Raw genomic sequence first — 18,865 nt, forward strand, 5'->3', positions numbered from 1 at the left:
GAAGACACCCCAAGGTATTCCGTGAGGGGCATATTGAGTCCATGAAAGATTGAACTTTTTGTCACAAGTTAGCGGAAAGGGAGACTTTGTGAGAAAAAAAAATCTATTTTTGCTAACTTGTGCCAAAAAAAATAAGAAATTCTATGAACTCGCCATGCCCCTCTCGGAATACCTTGGGGTGTCTTCTTTCCAAAATGGGGTCACATGTGGGGTATTTATACTGCCCTGGCATTTTAGGGGCCCTAAAGCGTGAGAAGAAGTCTGGAATCCAAATGTCTAAAAATGCCCTCCTAAAAGGAATTTGGGCACCTTTGCCCACCTAGGCTGCAAAAAAGTGTCACACATCTGGTATCGCCGTACTCAGAAGAAGTTGGGGAATGTGTTTTGGGGTGTATTTTTACATATACCCATGCTGGGTGAGAGAAATATCTCTCTATAATGACAACTTTGTATAAAAAAAATGGGAAAAGTTGACTTTTAGAGAGATATTTCTCTCACCCAGCATTGGTATATGTAAAAATACACCCCAAAACACATTCCCCAACTTCTCCTGAGTACGGCGATACCACATGTGTGACACTTTTTTGCAGCCTAGGTGGGCAAAGGGGCACACATTCCAAAGAGCACCTTTCGGATTTTACAGGGCATTTTTAACAGATTTGGATTTCAAACTACTTCGCACGCATTTGGGCCCCTAAAATGCCAGGGCAGTATAACTACCCCACAAGTGACCCCATTTTGGAAAGAAGACACCCCAAGGTATTCCGTGAGGCGCATAGTGAGTTCATGGAAGTTTTTATTTTTTGTCACAAGTTAGTGGAATATGAGACTTTGTAAAGAAAAAAAAATAATAATTTCCCGCTAACTTGTGACAAAAAATAAAAAGTTCTATGAACTCACTATGCCCATCAGCGAATACCTTAGGGGGTCTACTTTCCGACATGGGGTCATTTGTGGGGTGTTTCTGCTGTCTGGGCATTGAAGAACCTCAGGAAACATGACAGGTGCTGAGAAAGTCAGAGCTGCTTCAAAATGCGGAAATTCACATCTTTGCACCATAGTTTGTAAACGCTATAACTTTTACCCAAACCAATAAATATACACTTATTGTATTTTTTTTATCAAAGAAATGTAGAACAATAAATTTAGAGAAAAATTTATATAGAAATGTAGTTTTAAAAAAAAAAATTACAACTGAAAGTGAAAAATGTCATTTTTTTGCAAAAATTTTGGTAAATTTCGATTAATAACAAAAAAAGTAAAAATGTGAGCAGCAATGAAATACCACCAAATGAAAGCTCTATTAGTGAGAAGAAAAGGAGGTAAAATTCATTTGGGTGGTAAGTTGCATGACCGAGCGATAAACGGTGAAAGGAGTGTAGTGCCGAAGTGTAAAAAGTGGTCTGGTCATTAAGGGGGTTTAAGCTAGGGGGGCTGAGGTGGTTAAATGAATGTATACGGAACGCAAAAAAATACGTTCATGTGCAAGAGGCCTAAGGCGGACCATATGTGGTACCATTCATTTCAATGGGTCCGCAAAAAAACAAAAACGGAAGGTACGCTAACAGTTGGGAATTGTCCTATTATTGTCCGCATTACGGACAAGGAGAAGACTGTTCTATTAGGGGCCAGCTGTTCTGTTCCGCAAAATACGGAATGCACACGGACGTTATCCGTATTTTTTGCGGACTGCAAAATACATTTGGTCGTGTGCAAGAGGCCTAATTGTCAATCAATTCATATGGAAATAAATAATCTACCTTTAGGGGGGCTCACACCTTGTGGCCGCCGTCTGCCGGGCGCTGTGCCGCCATGCTGTGATCGGCACCGTTTACTATCTGCGTTTAGCTGCACTCAGTGTGAAGACCTGCAGATCCCCCTATCGACTATTAATGGGGTCCATTAGGATCAGTCATGGTTTCTGTCATTTTAACAGCAAAGAAAAGTGCTGCGCTGTACCTGCCGGGAACTGCTAGTGGTGTCACCAGCGACCGTGTGAACAGAGCCCTAGTCAGTGCAGCTATTGGCCATGTTTTTTAGTTTTCTCTCCATACATTGTTTCTATAGTTATGGACAGATTTGTCTGCAGACCGGATACATTCATATCCCGGAGGGGGGGGGGGGGGGGGCCTCTGCAGACGGGTTAGGGGCAGATTGGATACATCCATATCCCGGAGGGGGGGGCCTCTACAGACCGGTTAGGGGCAGATTGGATACATCCATATCCCGGAGGGGGGCCTCTGCAGACCGGTTAGGGGCAGATTGGATACATTCATATCCCGGAGGGGGGCCTCTGCAGAAGGGTTAGGGGCAGATTGGATACATCCATATCCCGGAGGGGGGCCTCTGCAGACCGGTTAGGGGCAGATTGGATACATCCATATCCCGGAGGGGGGCCTCTGCAGACTGGTTAGGGGCAGATTGGATACATTCATATCCCGGAGGGGGGCCTCTGCAGACTGGTTAGGGGCAGATTGGATACATCCATATCCCGGAGGGGGGCCTCTGCAGACCGGTTAGGGGCAGATTGGATACATCCATATCCCGGAGGGGGGGCCTCTGCAGACCGGTTAGGGGCAGATTGGATACATCCATATCCCAGAGGGGGGGCCTCTGCAGACCGGTTAGGGGCAGATTGGATACATTCATATCCCGGAGGGGGGGGCCTCTACAGACCGGTTAGGGGCAGATTGGATACATCCATATCCCGGAGGGGGGGCCTCTGCAGACTGGTTAGGGGCAGATTGGATACATCCATATCCCGGAGGGGGGCCTCTGCAGACCGGTTAGGGGCAGATTGGATACATCCATATCCCGGAGGGGGGGCCTCTGCAGACCGGTTAGGGACAGATTGGATACATCCATATCCCGGAGGGGGGGCCTCTGCAGACTGGTTAGGGGCAGATTGGATACATCCATATCCCGGAGGGGGGTCTCTGCAGACCGGTTAGGGGCAGATTGGATACATCCATATCCCGGAGGGGGGGCCTCTGGATGGCGTCCATTAGGTTTGCACTGGAGCTGTGTACACAAAACGGCAGATATTTTATTATGAATTGATATTTCCTTTTATTTTCAGACTACATGTATCAGACACACGTTCAGAGGGGCCGCGTCATTCCATGATGGACAGCCCCGGGCTGCGTTCACACCTGCGGCGCCTGACAATCCAATGACGTCGGAGGTTGTCATATTTGATGGTAAGCATAGTGCGGCGCTGTGTTTTCTGACAGCGCAACAGATATGATCGTCCTTCAGCGGGGACAACCAGGCGCCATCAGCAGAGGATCCGGTGCTGCATCGTGGTTTAAATTTTAAAGGAACGCACATCAAACCGTATACGTGTTTTTAGCGTATTCTTGCTTCCGGCTCCAAGAATTGCTTCCTACAGATAGGACACCATGTTTAATAGGACAGATCCATGTACAATTAAAAGGGGAACACCGGGAAAAACGGATACTGATGTCTTAGGGGCGGAGCATGACACTGGCTGACCTGTTACATGTGCGCTTGGCAGCTGAAGGCATCTGTGTTGGTCCCATGTTCATATGTGCCCGCATTGCTGAGAAAGATGATGTTTTAATATATGCAAATGAGCCTCTAGGAGCAATGGGGGCGTTACCGTTACACCTAGAGGCTCTGCTCTCTCTGCAACTGCCGCACCCTCTGCACTTTGATTGGCAGGGCCAGGTGTGATGACGTTGAAGATCTCCATCTGAAAATCCTCCTGCAGGCGCTGTGCGAAAAGAGCCTTAGGCCCCATTTCCGGATTCCATGCCAAAGAGCCGCCTATTGGTGGGCAGACTCAGGCTTCCATTGTTTTCAATGGGACGCAGAGCTGACCCAGGCGCGTCAAGCACGGACATGCCGTATAGTAATACTGTCGTTATTGCCCATGGCGACCAGTCAGCTCTGGGAAAATGAAAGCCGCGCTCTGATTGGTTGCTATTGGCATCAGTCTCACTGTTAGGCCTCTTGCACACGACCGTATGTATTTTGCGGAATGGAACAGCCGGCCCCTAACAGAACAGTTCTATCCTTGTGCATTATGCGGACAATAATAGGACGAGTTCTATCTATTAGCAGAACGGAAATATGGAAACGGAATGCATTCCGTTCTTTTGCGGAACCATTGAAATGAATGGTTCCGCATACGGAAACCGCAAAAATGGAACGGAAATAAAATATGTTTGTGTGCAAGAGGCCTAAGGGTACTTTTACACTAGCGTTGAAGTTTTCCGGTATTGAGTTCCGTCATAGGGGCGCAATACCGAAAAAAATAAAATAACGCTTTTGTCAGTTTTGTCCCCATTCAAAATGCATTTCGTTCCGTTTAGTTTCATCCCCAGACCGGAGAGCAAATCTCAACATGTATTTTGCTTTCTGTCCTAGGAAAAACGGACCCGGCATTACCCCCAATGCAAGTCAGTGGGACGGATCCGTTTTCTCTGCCACAATAGAAAACGGATCTGTCCTCCATTGACTTTAGGGCTGCAGTTAACGATTATTTGAATAATCAATTAATCAATGAAATTATCGACAACTAATCGATTAATCTGGAAAAAACACCAAAATAACAAAAAAAATGGGTTTATATGATTTTACCTGAAAAGTTATGTTCAAAGCCCATATTAAAACAAATTGTGGATGGCACTGTTATGGAGGGGATCTGTGGATGGCACTGTTACAGGGGGGGGGGATCTGTGGATGGCACTGTTACAGGGGGGGGATCTGTGGATGGCACTGTTACAGGGGGGGGGGGGATCTGTGGATGGCACTGTTACAGGGGGGGGGATCTGTGGATGGCACTGTTACAGGGGGGGATCTGTGGATGGCACTGTTACAGGGGGGATCTGTGGATGGCACTGTTACGGGGGGGGGGGATCTGTGGATGACACTGTTACGGGGGGGGGGGGGGATCTGTGGATGGCACTGTTATGGAGGGGATCTGTGGATGGCACTGTTATGGAGGGGATCTGTGGATGGCACTGTTATGGAGGGGATCTGTGGATGGCACTGTTATGGAGGGGATCTGTGGATGGCACTGTTATGGAGGGGATCTGTGGATGGCACTGTTATGGAGGGGATCTGTGGATGGCACTGTTATGGAGGGGATCTGTGGATGGCACTGTTATGGAGGGGATCTGTGGATGGCACTGTTATGGAGGGGATCTGTGGATGGCACTGTTATGGAGGGGATCTGTGGATGGCACTGTTATGGAGGGGATCTGTGGATGGCACTGTTATGGAGGGGATCTGTGGATGGCACTGTTATGGGGGGGATCTGTGGATGGCACTGTTATGGGGGGATCTGTGGATGGCACTGTTATGGAGGGGATCTGTGGATGGCACTGTTATGGAGGGGATCTGTGGATGGCACTGTTATGGAGGGGATCTGTGGATGGCACTGTTATGGAGGGGATCTGTGGATGGCACTGTTATGGAGGGGATCTGTGGATGGCACTGTTATGGAGGGGATCTGTGGATGGCACTGTTATGGAGGGGATCTGTGGATGGCACTGTTATGGAGGGGATCTGTGGATGGCACTGTTATGGAGGGGATCTGTGGATGGCACTGTTATGGAGGGGATCTGTGGATGGCACTGTTATGGAGGGGATCTGTGGATGGCACTGTTATGGAGGGGATCTGTGGATGGCACTGTTATGGAGGGGATCTGTGGATGGCACTGTTATGGGGGGGATCTGTGGATGGCACTGTTATGGAGGGGATCTGTGGATGGCACTGTTATGGAGGGGATCTGTGGATGGCACTGTTATGGAGGGGATCTGTGGATGGCACTGTTATGGAGGGGATCTGTGGATGGCACTGTTATGGAGGGGATCTGTGGATGGCACTGTTATGGAGGGGATCTGTGGATGGCACTGTTATGGAGGGGATCTGTGGATGGCACTGTTATGGAGGGGATCTGTGGATGGCACTGTTATGGAGGGGATCTGTGGATGGCACTGTTATGGAGGGGATCTGTGGATGGCACTGTTATGGAGGGGATCTGTGGATGGCACTGTTATGGGAAGGGGGACCTGTGGATGACACTATATAGCATCTTATGTGTCATCCACAGATCCCCCTCCCCATAACAGCCCTGGCCCCGCCGCTCACAGCAGTATTCCTTAACCGGCAGTAACTTTTACTTTAAATCACTGCATCTTTATTACCTTACAATGAAGCTCCCGGTAACAGGCAGAGTGGGTGGCGCCGCCCGCTCTGCCTGTTACTGGAGCTTCATTGTAAGGTAATAAAGATGCAGTGATTTAAAGTTCAAGGACCCGCAGTCATAGCGCCTGACCGCCCGCATAGCAACGAATCGTCCGATTATTCGATAACGTCGATTAATCGTTGCAGCCCTAATTGACTTGCAATGGATTTAGACGGATCCGTCTTGGCTTTGTTAAAGATAATACAACCGGATCCGCTCATAACGGATGCAGACGGTCGTATTATCAGTAACGGGAGCGTTTTTGCTGAGCCCTGCCGGATCCAGCAAAAACGCTAGTGGGAAAGTAGCCTTAGGCAGATGTGATGAAGGAGGCCTCCGTAGTACCACATGCAGGTGACCCAACCCACCAGGAAAACGAGAGAAAGGTCGATTTTGACAAAAGCTTTATTAAAATATTTTTCCAAAAGAAAACAGCAGACGTTGCGGTGCACTCCGCGGTCAGGTGACGCTGACCGGGGTCTCGATACAAGAATATCCCCTATGGCGGCTGTGGGGATTCTGTGAGGTAGATCAGTGTGGACTGGGACGTATATAAAACGCTGCTCCCCATGAGAGTCCTGGAGAGTAAACTACGCCTGTGTAAAGGGGGCCTAAGGCAGAATGGCGCTAAAACCAGCAGGATTTCTCCATCGTCTATGGGGGGGGGGGGGAACAAAATGGAGTACGGCTTTAAAAAAATATGAAATACAGCGGCGCTAAGAAAAAACCCTGCAGCGACAAAAAAAAAAAAAACACAATAAAAATCACTGGTGAAGATACCTTAAAGGGACTGTCCACTTTCTGCAGTGGTACAGAGGTAAACGGGCTGCGGCGGCCTCCATAGCTTTCTCAAGATGGTGGCTGTGTCTTCTATTATGCAGGGGCTGAAAGCATTTGCATACAAGGAGGCGGATTCCCATCTCAAACATTTCCAATATGCCTTAAAGGAATTGTTCACTCTTGGGGGTCACGTGACGTATAGGGTACACTTCACCGCTGCAGCCAGCCAGGTGACCCACGTCAAAATGGAGGCAGGGAGACTGAAGACCTGCAGCGGTGGGGATCAGGTAAGTAGGATTCCCTCAGGAAGGAGGCCTGAAATGTCTGGTAGAAGTGAAGCCCACCCATCTATAGAACGGGGTCAACCCAACCCCCTCCTGCCAGATGTGGTCCGACCCTACTAGTGATAGGAAGCTATGGAAACAACCTAGCACGCCCCACATGACTGTGTCGGGGTTTGCAGGTGAGAGGTAGGAGTACCCCTTTAAGGACTTATCTGCCAACTTACCTCCATGTACAGCAGTGTTATCATAGGTCTCTTTTGACCAATAAGGGTAATATTATGGCACTTAGGGTGCAGTTTAAAGGGGTATTCCAATCACAGACAATGGCATATCGCTAGGATATGCCCCCATTGTCTCATAGGTGTGGGTCTCACCTCTGGGACCCGCACCTACACAGAGACCGGAGCAGGGAACGTGGTGGAGGGCGCACTGCGCATGCGCAGCCACCCTCTATTCATTTCTATAAGGCCACCGAAAATAGCAGAGCACTGGCTGGGCTATTTCCATCAGCCATATAGAAATGAATGGGAGCGGTGGGCGGTCATGCGCGGTGCGCTCCAATTCACTTGTATGGGGAGAGCGATTGGCGGTGGCCGGAACCCGGGATCCTCCAGCCTTCACTCTCCCCACTCTGTTCTCGGCGAATTGACCCCATTGACTGTGATGGGAATACCTCTTAAAGGCTGGGTACACACACACAGTAAGATGCATGCAGCCCATTACCAGGTGTTTTACCTGGATTGGCAATGTGTTTCTTACCATGTTTCACCTGTGACAACCGCACACATATACCCACATCGCCAAACCATGTGGAAAATGAGATAAAAACAAACAAAACTAATTCTAAAGCAGAATGGTAGACTATTCAGAATCTTTCTATCCAGGATTCATCTAGCCACCACTAGAGGGAGCTCACAGCATATGGAATTATACAGCTACCACTAGAGGAAGCTCACAGCATATGGAATTATACAGCCACCACTAGAGGAAGCTCACAGCATATGGAATTATACAGCCACCACTAGAGGGAGCTCACAGCATATGGAATTATACAGCTACCACTAGAGGAAGCTCACAGCATATGGAATTATACAGCCACCACTAGAGGAAGCTCACAGCATATGGAATTATACAGCCACCACTAGAGGAAGCTCACAGCATATGGAATTATACAGCCACCACTAGAGGGAGCTCACAGCATATGGAATTATACAGCCACCACTAGAGGGAACTCACCGCATATGGAATTTTACAGCCAACACTAGAGGGAGCTCACCGGATATGGAATTTTACAGCCAACACTAGAGGGAGCTCACAGCATTTAGAATTATACAGCCACCACTAGAGGGAACTCACCGCATATGGAATTATACAGCCACCACTAGAGGGAGCTCACAGCATATGGAATTATACAGCCACCACTACAGGGAGCTCACAGCATATGGAATTATACAGCCACCACTACAGGGAGCTCACAGCATATGGAATTATACAGCCACCACTAGAGGGAGCTCACTACATACAGATTATACAGCCACCACTAGAGGGAGCTCACAGCATATGGAATCATACAGCCACCACTAGAGGGAGCTCACAGCATATGGAATTATACAGCCACCACTAGAGGGAACTCACCGCATATGGAATTTTACAGCCAACACTAGAGGGAGCTCACCGGATATGGAATTTTACAGCCAACACTAGAGGGAGCTCACAGCATTTAGAATTATACAGCCACCACTAGAGGGAACTCACCGCATATGGAATTATACAGCCACCACTAGAGGGAGCTCACAGCATATGGAATTATACAGCCACCACTACAGGGAGCTCACAGCATATGGAATTATACAGCCACCACTACAGGGAGCTCACAGCATATGGAATTATACAGCCACCACTAGAGGGAGCTCACTACATACAGATTATACAGCCACCACTAGAGGGAGCTCACAGCATATGGAATCATACAGCCACCACTAGAGGGAGCTCACAGCATATGGAATTATACAGCCACCACTAGAGGGAGCTCACTACATACAGAATATACAGCCACCACTAGAGGGAGCTCACAGCATATGGAATTATACAGCCACCACTAGAGGGAGCTCACTACATACAGATTATACAGCCACCACTAGAGGGAGCTCACAGCATATGGAATCATACAGCCACCACTAGAGGGAACTCACCGCATATGGAATTATACAGCCACCACTAGAGGGAGCTCACAGCATATGGATTTGTGCAGCCACCACTAGAGGGAGCTCACAGCATATGGATTTGTGCAGCCACCACTAGAGGGAGCTCACAGCATATGGATTTGTGCAGCCACCACTAGAGGGAGCTCACAGCATATGGATTTGTGCAGCCACCACTAGAGGGAGCTCACAGCATATGGATTTGTGCAGCTAGTACTTATCTCAATGGGAGCTGTATCAGTCTGTATGCAGAGAGCTCCACCTAGTGGCTGCCAAAAGCAGCTGTTATGACAATGTAGCAGTAATCAGGGGAAGCAGTTCAGTGCTGGTTCCCCTCCCACCAGGGGCCCCATAGAAGTCACCCGTGCTGCCTCACTGTTGGATATAGTTATGATCATCAGTGCTAAAGACTTCATTGTATTTTTTTTTTACCACCATGTGAATATAAACTTGTAGAAAAAGTCATAGGATTTGAATCTGAACACTTTATCGGCCACGTGAGGAGAGTACGATACTTTGTAGCCTTTGTCCTCAATGTCCACTTTGATACAATCAAGCAGGTCTGAGATTCCCGGAGATGCCTTCCACGGTCCAAACTTGACCACAGACTCCTTGTCCATGTCGAGAGTGTTCAGGGCGTCATGACACTTGGAGGCGTCGTCCTCGGTCCTCACAATGCAAACAATGACATTGGAGTAGCGAGAGGCCACCACCTCCGCCCTGGCGATTCGGATCATCACCTCGATATTCTCGCTGTAGTTGGGAACTCGTGCGAGGAATTGCTTTCTGCCGACCTGTTCCCCAAAGATTTCTGGATTCTCTTCCAACTTCTTCACCAATGACTCAATTTCATAGAACAAGGCCTCCTTGTAGACTTCCTGGATGTACTGAGTGGGCACTTGGCCGGAACGGAGGTACTCCAGGATGTAGCGGAAATATTTCCCCTCCCTGTCAATAAAGTACCTCCCCTCTGAGTCCGTGCGGAGCTTGGGCTGCCCACTGAACATCTCAAAAAGCCTGGACCCTTGATACTTCTTCAGCGTCCCAATAGTCGTCGTATAGATATCACCACCGATATTCAACTGCACCACGGGAGACATCTGCAGAAGATAGGAGAATATCAGACACAGCACACAATACTACTGAACTGTAGTCACCTTGTGCTACCCTATACCCTCCTACAGAAGGGGTTATTCAGTTTGGACAATACGGTCTCACATTATTAGTTACCCTGATAAAATTATGGGGTTTTCACTATAATAATACTGCTACCTATGTACAAGAATATAACTACTACAATACTGCCTCCTATGTACAAGAATATAACTACTATAATACTGCCCCTATGTACAAGAATATAACTACTATAATACTGCCCCTATGTACAAGAATATAACTACTATAATACTGCCCCTATGTACAAGAATATAACTACTATAATACTGCCCCTATGTACAAGAATATAACTACTATAATACTGCCCCTATGTACAAGAATATAACTACTATAATACTGCCTCCTATGCACAAGAATATAAACTGCTATAATACTGCCTCCTATGCGCAAGAATATAACTGCTATAAATACTGCCTCCTATGCGCAAGAATATAACTGCTATAAATACTGCCTCCTATGCGCAAGAATATAACTGCTATAAATACTGCCTCCTATGTGCAAGAATATAACTACTATAATACTGCTCCTATGTGCAAGAATATAACTACTATAATACTGCCTCCTATGTGCAAGAATATAACTGCTATAATACTGCCTCCTATGTACAAGAATATAACTACTATAATACTGCCTCCTATGTACTAGAATATAACTACTATAATACTGCCTCCTATGTACAAGAATATAACTACTATAATACTGCTCCTATGTACAAGAATATAACTACTATAATACTGCTCCTATGTACAAGAATATAACTACTATAATACTGCCTCCTATGTACAAGAATATAACTACTATAATACTGCTCCTATGTACAAGAATATAACTACTATAATACTGCTCCTATGTACAAGAATATACTGTAACTGCTCTGATTTGTATGACTCTGCATCCACCCTTCAGATCCTGGCAGTCGGCGGTATAATGTAGTCAGTGTGATTATGGATCCTGGCACATTATATCAGTAAGTAATCTTAGTCTCTTATCTCAGTTCTTCAGTTTCGACAAAGTAAGATACTTCCTCCTCCCAGTTTCTCTCGGTGACTAGCACTGGCCATAGAAGTACAGCTCACTCCGCTGATCGCTGCGGTAGTATACAGAATGACGACGCTGATCTCTCATGGCGCTACAAAAGAATCTGCCCCACCCCATCTAATGTGTGTACAAGAGCGCCCCCTAGGAGTCGGATGTTGTCAGCATTTTTGTGCGAGGGGTTTTCACAGTCAACTACCCGTGACCTAAAGCATATCCTTGTACAATAGGGCAGAGCAGGTAATGCGGGTTTATGGGACTACAACTCCCTCCGGAACACCCAATCTGTCAGTCAACATCTCACTTTCCCTTATTCTAAGAATTTTCCACCACCGCTGAGAAGGTTTCCGCTCCCACAGCTGGCGGTGAATGGATCAACGCCTTACGACACAAAACCCACGGGAAAAGCAATCAGCAAATAGTGTGAGGGCGGACGCTCTCATGGGAAATCAGACCATTAGATATAGTATTATAATGCTACAGAAAAAGTATACCGCCATAAGGTGCCCGAAACAGTTCTACACAGATTATACAATAGCACCATACAATGAGAATATAACAGTGCCTTTACAATACCGCCAAACATCAGTACCACGCTGTCTGCACAATACTGCCACACACTTGCAGTATCATAGAGCCATAATTGGAAGCAGTATAGCAGTACCCAACAGTGTCCTCATATATAACAGTACCACACATAATAGTGCCATGCAGTGTCCGCATAGTAGCACCGTACAGCACTAACATTAAACGTCATATCTAATGAGCACAAGTACCTACAATATAATGTCTACATAATACTGCCATAAAATGCCTACACAGTAGTACCATACAGTGAATGCCTAACAAAGCCGAAATAATACCTCCGTACAGTGGCAAATAGCAGTGCCATCTATGTCCGTCACTATACCGCCTATATAATAGTGCTATAGCGTGAAACATACAATGCCTTACAATATCAGTACACTACAGTGTCCTCACACTACGTATAACAGTACCAAACAAGGCCTACATAATAGTGCCACACAGCTGTACCGTACGGCACCTAAATAATAAAACTGCCATATATACTGAACACAAGCACTCACAATACAATGTCTACATAACACCGCCATAGAGTGAACACCTAACAATGCCCAAAGGATACCACAGTACAGCGACGTGTAGCAGTACCATCTACTTCCTACTGCCACATATATATTAGTGCTATAATGTGAAACACAGTACCTCACTATATGGCAGTACAATACACTGTCCTCATAATACCACACAAGGCCTACATCATAATAGTGCCAGACAGTGCTCACATAGTAGCACCGACATAAAACTGTCATACAATGAAAATAAGTACACACAGCGGGACGGATCCGTTTAGCAGCCCATAGACTTCCATTATGACGGAATGAATATCGGAATGCCTCTAAAGACATTCCGTCATAGAATTGCGTTATGGTCCGTGGTAACGGAATTCGTAACGCAATTCTGCTTTTACCACCAAACGAAGCGTGAACGAATTTCAAAATATGAAATTCGCTCATCTCTAGTATAGAATAAACATAACAGCGCCAAAAACTACTCAATAGAACAGCGATAAAAAAAAACGTACTATGGTGTGCGCAAACACCTACCAATACATGGTGCAAATACTACCGTCATATGGTGCCCAACTACAAACACAATACAGTGGATTGTAACAGTACCGCACACTGCCTGCATGATACAGTCTACAGCGGACACAAAGCAGCGCCATACTGTGCTCCTATAATATAGCTGGTGCCTTGCCATAACAAATAAAACACGCTGTATCGGGGAAGAGGGGGCCCGAAATTTTGGGGGGTACGTCTCCAGCCTCCCTCACGGATAAGATGCCCATAGAAACCAATTAATTGCAACCCCCAAACTGCACAGAGAAATCAAAAGCAGATTGCTGATTGGTCGCTACTGGGAGACCTAAGACCCAACATGCCCTGCGTGCAGTCCTACCAGGGGCCCCTCAGTTAGTGTCCAGTCACTCAGGGCCCCGACAAAAAACAGACTGGAAAGGGCGACGGAAACCTCAATGGAGAATCGATGGGGGGCTCTGTAGGCGGGGAGGAGGACGATGGGGGCTCTGTAGGCGGGGAGGAGGACGATGGGGGCTCTGTAGGCGGGGAGGAGGACGATGGGGGCTCTGTAGGCGGGGAGGAGGACGATGGGGGCTCTGTAGGCGGGGAGGAGGACGATGGGGGCTCTGTAGGCGGGGAGGAGGACGATGGGGGCTCTGTAGGCGGGGAGGAGGACGATGGGGGCTCTGTAGGCGGGGAGGAGGACGATGGGGGCTCTGTAGACCGGGACGATGGGGGCTCTGTAGACCGGGACGGGGGGAGGAGGACGATGGGGGCACTGTAGACGGGGAGGAGGAGGAGGACGATGGGGGCTCTGTAGACGGGGAGGAGGAGGACGATGGGGGCTCTGTAGACGGGGAGGAGGAGGACGATGGGGGGCTCTGTAGACGGGGACGGGGAGGAGGAGGAGGAGAGGAGGACGATGGGGGCTCTGTAGACGGGGAGGAGGAGGAGGAGAGGACGATGGGGGCTCTGTAGACGGGAGGAGGAGGAGGACGATGGGGGCTCTGTAGACGGGGAGGAGGAGGAGGACGATGGGGGCTCTGTAGACGGGGAGGAGGAGGAGGACGATGGGGGCTCTGTAGACGGGGAGGAGGAGGAGGACGATGGGGGCTCTGTAGACGGGGAGGAGGAGGAGGACGATGGGGGCTCTGTAGACGGGGAGGAGGAGGAGGACGATGGGGGGCTCTGTAGACGGGGAGGAGGAGGAGGACGATGGGGGCTCTGTAGACGGGGAGGAGGAGGAGGACGATGGGGGCTCTGTAGACGGGGAGGAGGAGGAGGACGATGGGGGCTCTGTAGACGGGGAGGAGGAGGAGGACGATGGGGGCTCTGTAGACGGGGAGGAGGAGGAGGCGATGGGGGCTCTGTAGACGGGGAGGAGGAGGAGGACGATGGGGGCTCTGTAGACCGGGGAGGAGGAGGAGGACGATGGGGGCTCTGTAGACGGGGAGGAGGAGGAGGACGATGGGGGCTCTGTAGACGGGGAGGAGGAGGAGGACGATGGGGGCTCTGTAGACGGGGAGGAGGAGGAGGACGATGGGGGCTCTGTAGACGGGGAGGAGGAGGAGGACGATGGGGGCTCTGTAGACGGGGAGGAGGAGGAGGACGATGGGGGCTCTGTAGACGGGGAGGAGGAGGAGGACGATGGGGGCTCTGTAGACGGGGAGGAGGAGGAGGACGAGGGGGCTCTGTAGACGGGGAGGAGGAGGAGGACGATGGGGGCTCTGTAGACGGGGAGGAGGAGGAGGACGATGGGGGCTCTGTAGACGGGGAGGAGGAGGAGGACGATGGGGGCTCTGTAGACGGGGAGGAGGAGGACGATGGGGGCTCTGTAGACGGGGGAGGAGGACGATGGGGGCTCTGTAGACGGGGAGGAGGACGATGGGGGCTCTGTAGACGGGGAGGAGGACGATGGGGGCTCTGTAGACGGGGAGGAGGACGATGGGGGCTCTGTAGACGGGGAGGAGGAGGAGGACGATGGGGGCTCTGTAGACGGGGAGGAGGAGGAGGACGATGGGGGCTCTGTAGACGGGGAGGAGGAGGAGGACGATGGGGGCTCTGTAGACGGGGAGGAGGAGGAGGACGATGGGGGCTCTGTAGACGGGGAGGAGGAGGAGGACGATGGGGGCTCTGTAGACGGGGAGGAGGAGGAGGACGATGGGGGCTCTGTAGACGGGGAGGAGGAGGAGGACGATGGGGGCTCTGTAGACGGGGAGGAGGAGGAGGACGATGGGGGCTCTGTAGACGGGGAGGAGGACGATGGGGGCTCTGTAGACGGGGAGGAGGAGGAGGACGATGGGGGCTCTGTAGACGGGGAGGAGGAGGAGGACGATGGGGGCTCTGTAGACGGGGAGGAGGAGGAGGACGATGGGGGCTCTGTAGACGGGGAGGAGGAGGAGGACGATGGGGGCTCTGTAGACGGGGAGGAGGAGGAGGACGATGGGGGCTCTGTAGACGGGGAGGAGGAGGAGGACGATGGGGGCTCTGTAGACGGGGGGGGAGGACGATGGGGGCTCTGTAGACGGGGGGAGGAGGACGATGGGGGCTCTGTAGACGGGGGGAGGAGGACGATGGGGGCTCTGTAGACGGGGGGAGGAGGACGATGGGGGCTCTGTAGACGGGGGGATGAGGACGATGGGGGCTCTGTAGACGGGGATGAGGATGATGATGATGAGGGCTCTGTAGACGGGGAGGAGGATGATGGGGGCTTTGTAGACTGGGAGGAGGACGATGGGGGCTCTGTAGACGGGGATGATGGGGGCTCTGTAGACGGGGAGGAGGATGATGGGGGTTCTGTAGACCGGGATGATGGGGGCTCTGTAGATGGGGGATGATGATGGGGGCTCTGTAGACGGGGAGGAGGATGATGGGGGTTCTGTAGACCGGGATGATGGGGGCTCTGTAGATGGGGGATGATGATGGGGGCTCTGTAGACGGGGGGAGGAGGGCGATGGGGGCTCTGTAGACGGGGGGAGGAGGGCGATGGGGGCTCTGTAGACGGGGGGGAGGAGGACGATGGGGGCTCTGTAGACGGGGGGAGGAGGACGATGGGGGCTCTGTAGACGGGGGGGAGGAGGACGATGGGGGCTCTGTAGACGGGGGGGAGGAGGACGATGGGGGCTCTGTAGACGGGGGGAGGAGGACGATGGGGGCTCTGTAGACGGGGGGGAGGAGGACGATGGGGGCTCTGTAGACGGGGGGGGAGGAGGACGATGGGGGCTCTGTAGACGGGGGGGGAGGAGGACGATGGGGCTCTGTAGACGGGGGGAGGAGGACGATGGGGGCTCTGTAGACGGGGGGAGGAGGACGATGGGGGCTCTGTAGACGGGGGGGAGGAGGACGATGGGGGCTCTGTAGACGGGGGGAGGAGGACGATGGGGGCTCTGTAGACGGGGGGAGGAGGACGATGGGGGCTCTGTAGACGGGGGGGGGAGGACGATGGGGGCTCTGTAGACGGGGGGGGAGGAGGACGATGGGGGCTCTGTAGATGGGGGGAGGAGGACGATGGGGGCTCTGTAGATGGGGGGACGATGGGGGCTCTGTAGATGGGGGATGAGGATGATGGGGGCTCTGTAGACGGGGATGAGGATGATGATGAGGGCTCTGTAGACGGGGAGGAGGATGATGATGAGGGCTCTGTAGACGGGGAGGAGGACGATGGGGGCTCTGTAGACGGGGATGATGGGGGCTCTGTAGACGGGGGGAGGAGGACGATGGGGGCTCTGTAGACGGGGAGGAGGATGATGGGGGTTCTGTAGACGGGGATGATGGGGGCTCTGTAGATGGGGGATGATGATGGGGGTTTCTTTAGATGGGGGATGATGATGGGGGTTCTGTAGATGGGGGATGATGATGATGGGGGTTCTGTAGACGGGGATGATGGGGGCTCTGTAGACGGGGATGATGGGGGCTCTGTAGACGGGGATGATGGGGGCTCTGTAGACGGGGATGATGGGGGCTCTGTAGACGGGGATGATGGGGGCTCTGTAGACGGGGATGATGGGGGCTCTGTAGACGGGGATGATGGGGGCTCTGTAGACGGGGATGATGGGGGCTCTGTAGACGGGGATGATGGGGGCTCTGTAGACGGGGATGATGGGGGCTCTGTAGACGGGGATGATGGGGGCTCTGTGACGGGGTGATGGGGCTCTGTAGACGGGGGATGATGGGGGCTCTGTACGAGGGGATGATGGGGCTCTGTAGTGGGGGATGATGGGGTTCTGTAGACGGGGGATGGGGGCTCTGTAGACAGGGATGAGGATGGGGGTTCTGTAGACGGAGGATGATGGGGCTCTGTAGACGGAAGCACTAGTTGGGGGGGTCTGTACACAAATGAACATCTTTTCAGCAGATATCAGTAATTTCTTCATACAACCCCCATCATCCACTTTCTGTCAGGCAGATAATGATATAGGTTATTATAGGGGCAGCAGCACAGGACCCCTGCACTCCTACAATTACTGACAACCCCCGGAATCTAAAAGGAGGAAGCTTGGCGGACTACAAGTCCCAGCATTTCTCCACCACACACACTCATAAGGTGAGTTACATATGACACAGGGATCTTGTCTGAGGAGCTGACTACTACCCCCGACAGACACAAGTCAGTCATCCTACTATAAAGTATAGGGAAGCCGGCTGGGAGCTGTAGTGCTGACGATACTCACGCTCTGCAGGGGGCTGGTGACCTGCTTGCCCGTGCCCCTGTGCTCGATGACGCTCATGTCGGCTGCGCTGTGGCCCCTGGCTCTGTGGCTGTCTGGGGCCCGGAGTGATTTTTCTTTTTTCCCCGGAGCCCTCCCTGCGTGACAGGTGGAAAGGAGGCGGCGCCGGAAGCGTGACGTCATCGCGGCCCCGCCCCTCCACCAGATGTGCTAGACTGAGACTGAGCGTCTATCTGTGGGGGGGACTACAACTCCCAGCATGCTGCGCACTGCCACATACAGTCTGTGTGCTGCCGGCTGGTAGGTGTATAGGGAAGATACAGCCGCCGGTTATAGGGTTGTATTCACACACAGGGTTTTAGTCTAGTTTTCCGTCATATTTGCGTCAAAGCACCAGCTTCACAGATGCTAACTTAACCCCTTAAGGACCGAGCAATTTCTTTTTACTTCCTATACATAAGGGGGCTTGTTTTTTGCAGGAACAGTTGTATTTTACTAATGGCACCATTTAATATTGTATATCATGTAGTGGGAAGATGGAAAAAAAAAATCCAAATGGGGTGGAATTGTGGGAAAAAAACACACACAGTTTTATGGGTTTCGTTTTTACAGCGTTCGCGATCACAGCGATGCCACGTTTATATCGTTTTTATTGTGCTTTAATACTTAAAAAGAATAAAAACTCCCCAAAAAAAGAAAATACATTTTTATTTTTATTTTCATCGCCATATTCTGACCTCCATAACTTTTTTAGGGCTCATGCATTCGACCGTATTTTCATTCCATGTCTGGTCCATTCCCGTATGCGGAACCATTCATTTCAATGGGTCCGCAAAAAAACCCGGAAGTTACTCCGTGTGCATTCCGTTTCTATATGTCCTATTATTGTCCGCATTATGG

At 50.7% G+C, this 18,865-nt stretch overlaps 1 protein-coding gene across 1 annotated transcript; it reads right to left on the reverse strand.

The window, feature by feature from the left end:
• Positions 1–9,575: 9,575 nt before the first annotated feature.
• Positions 9,576–18,121, reverse strand: KCTD14 (potassium channel tetramerization domain containing 14). Its single transcript, XM_044287019.1, has 2 exons — positions 17,969–18,121; positions 9,576–10,583 (listed from the first exon to the last, which is right to left on the reverse strand). Exons 1-2 carry the CDS (start codon positions 18,023–18,025, stop codon positions 9,912–9,914), a joined length of 729 nt encoding a protein of 242 aa, XP_044142954.1. The 5' UTR covers positions 18,026–18,121; the 3' UTR covers positions 9,576–9,911.
• Positions 18,122–18,865: the final 744 nt, after the last annotated feature.

Source organism: Bufo gargarizans, chromosome 3, assembly GCF_014858855.1.
Source record: "Bufo gargarizans isolate SCDJY-AF-19 chromosome 3, ASM1485885v1, whole genome shotgun sequence".
Classification (NCBI taxonomy): Eukaryota; Metazoa; Chordata; class Amphibia; order Anura; family Bufonidae; genus Bufo; species Bufo gargarizans.

Coding starts and splice junctions, on each gene's coding strand:
- KCTD14 (XM_044287019.1), bottom strand. CDS start 18,025: ATGAGCGTCATCGAGCACAGGGGCACGGGCAAGCAGGTCACCAGCCCC. Junction 10,584..17,968: donor TCACCAGCCCCCTGCAGAGC/GTGAGTATCGTC, acceptor TATCTTCTGCAG/ATGTCTCCCGTGGTGCAGTT.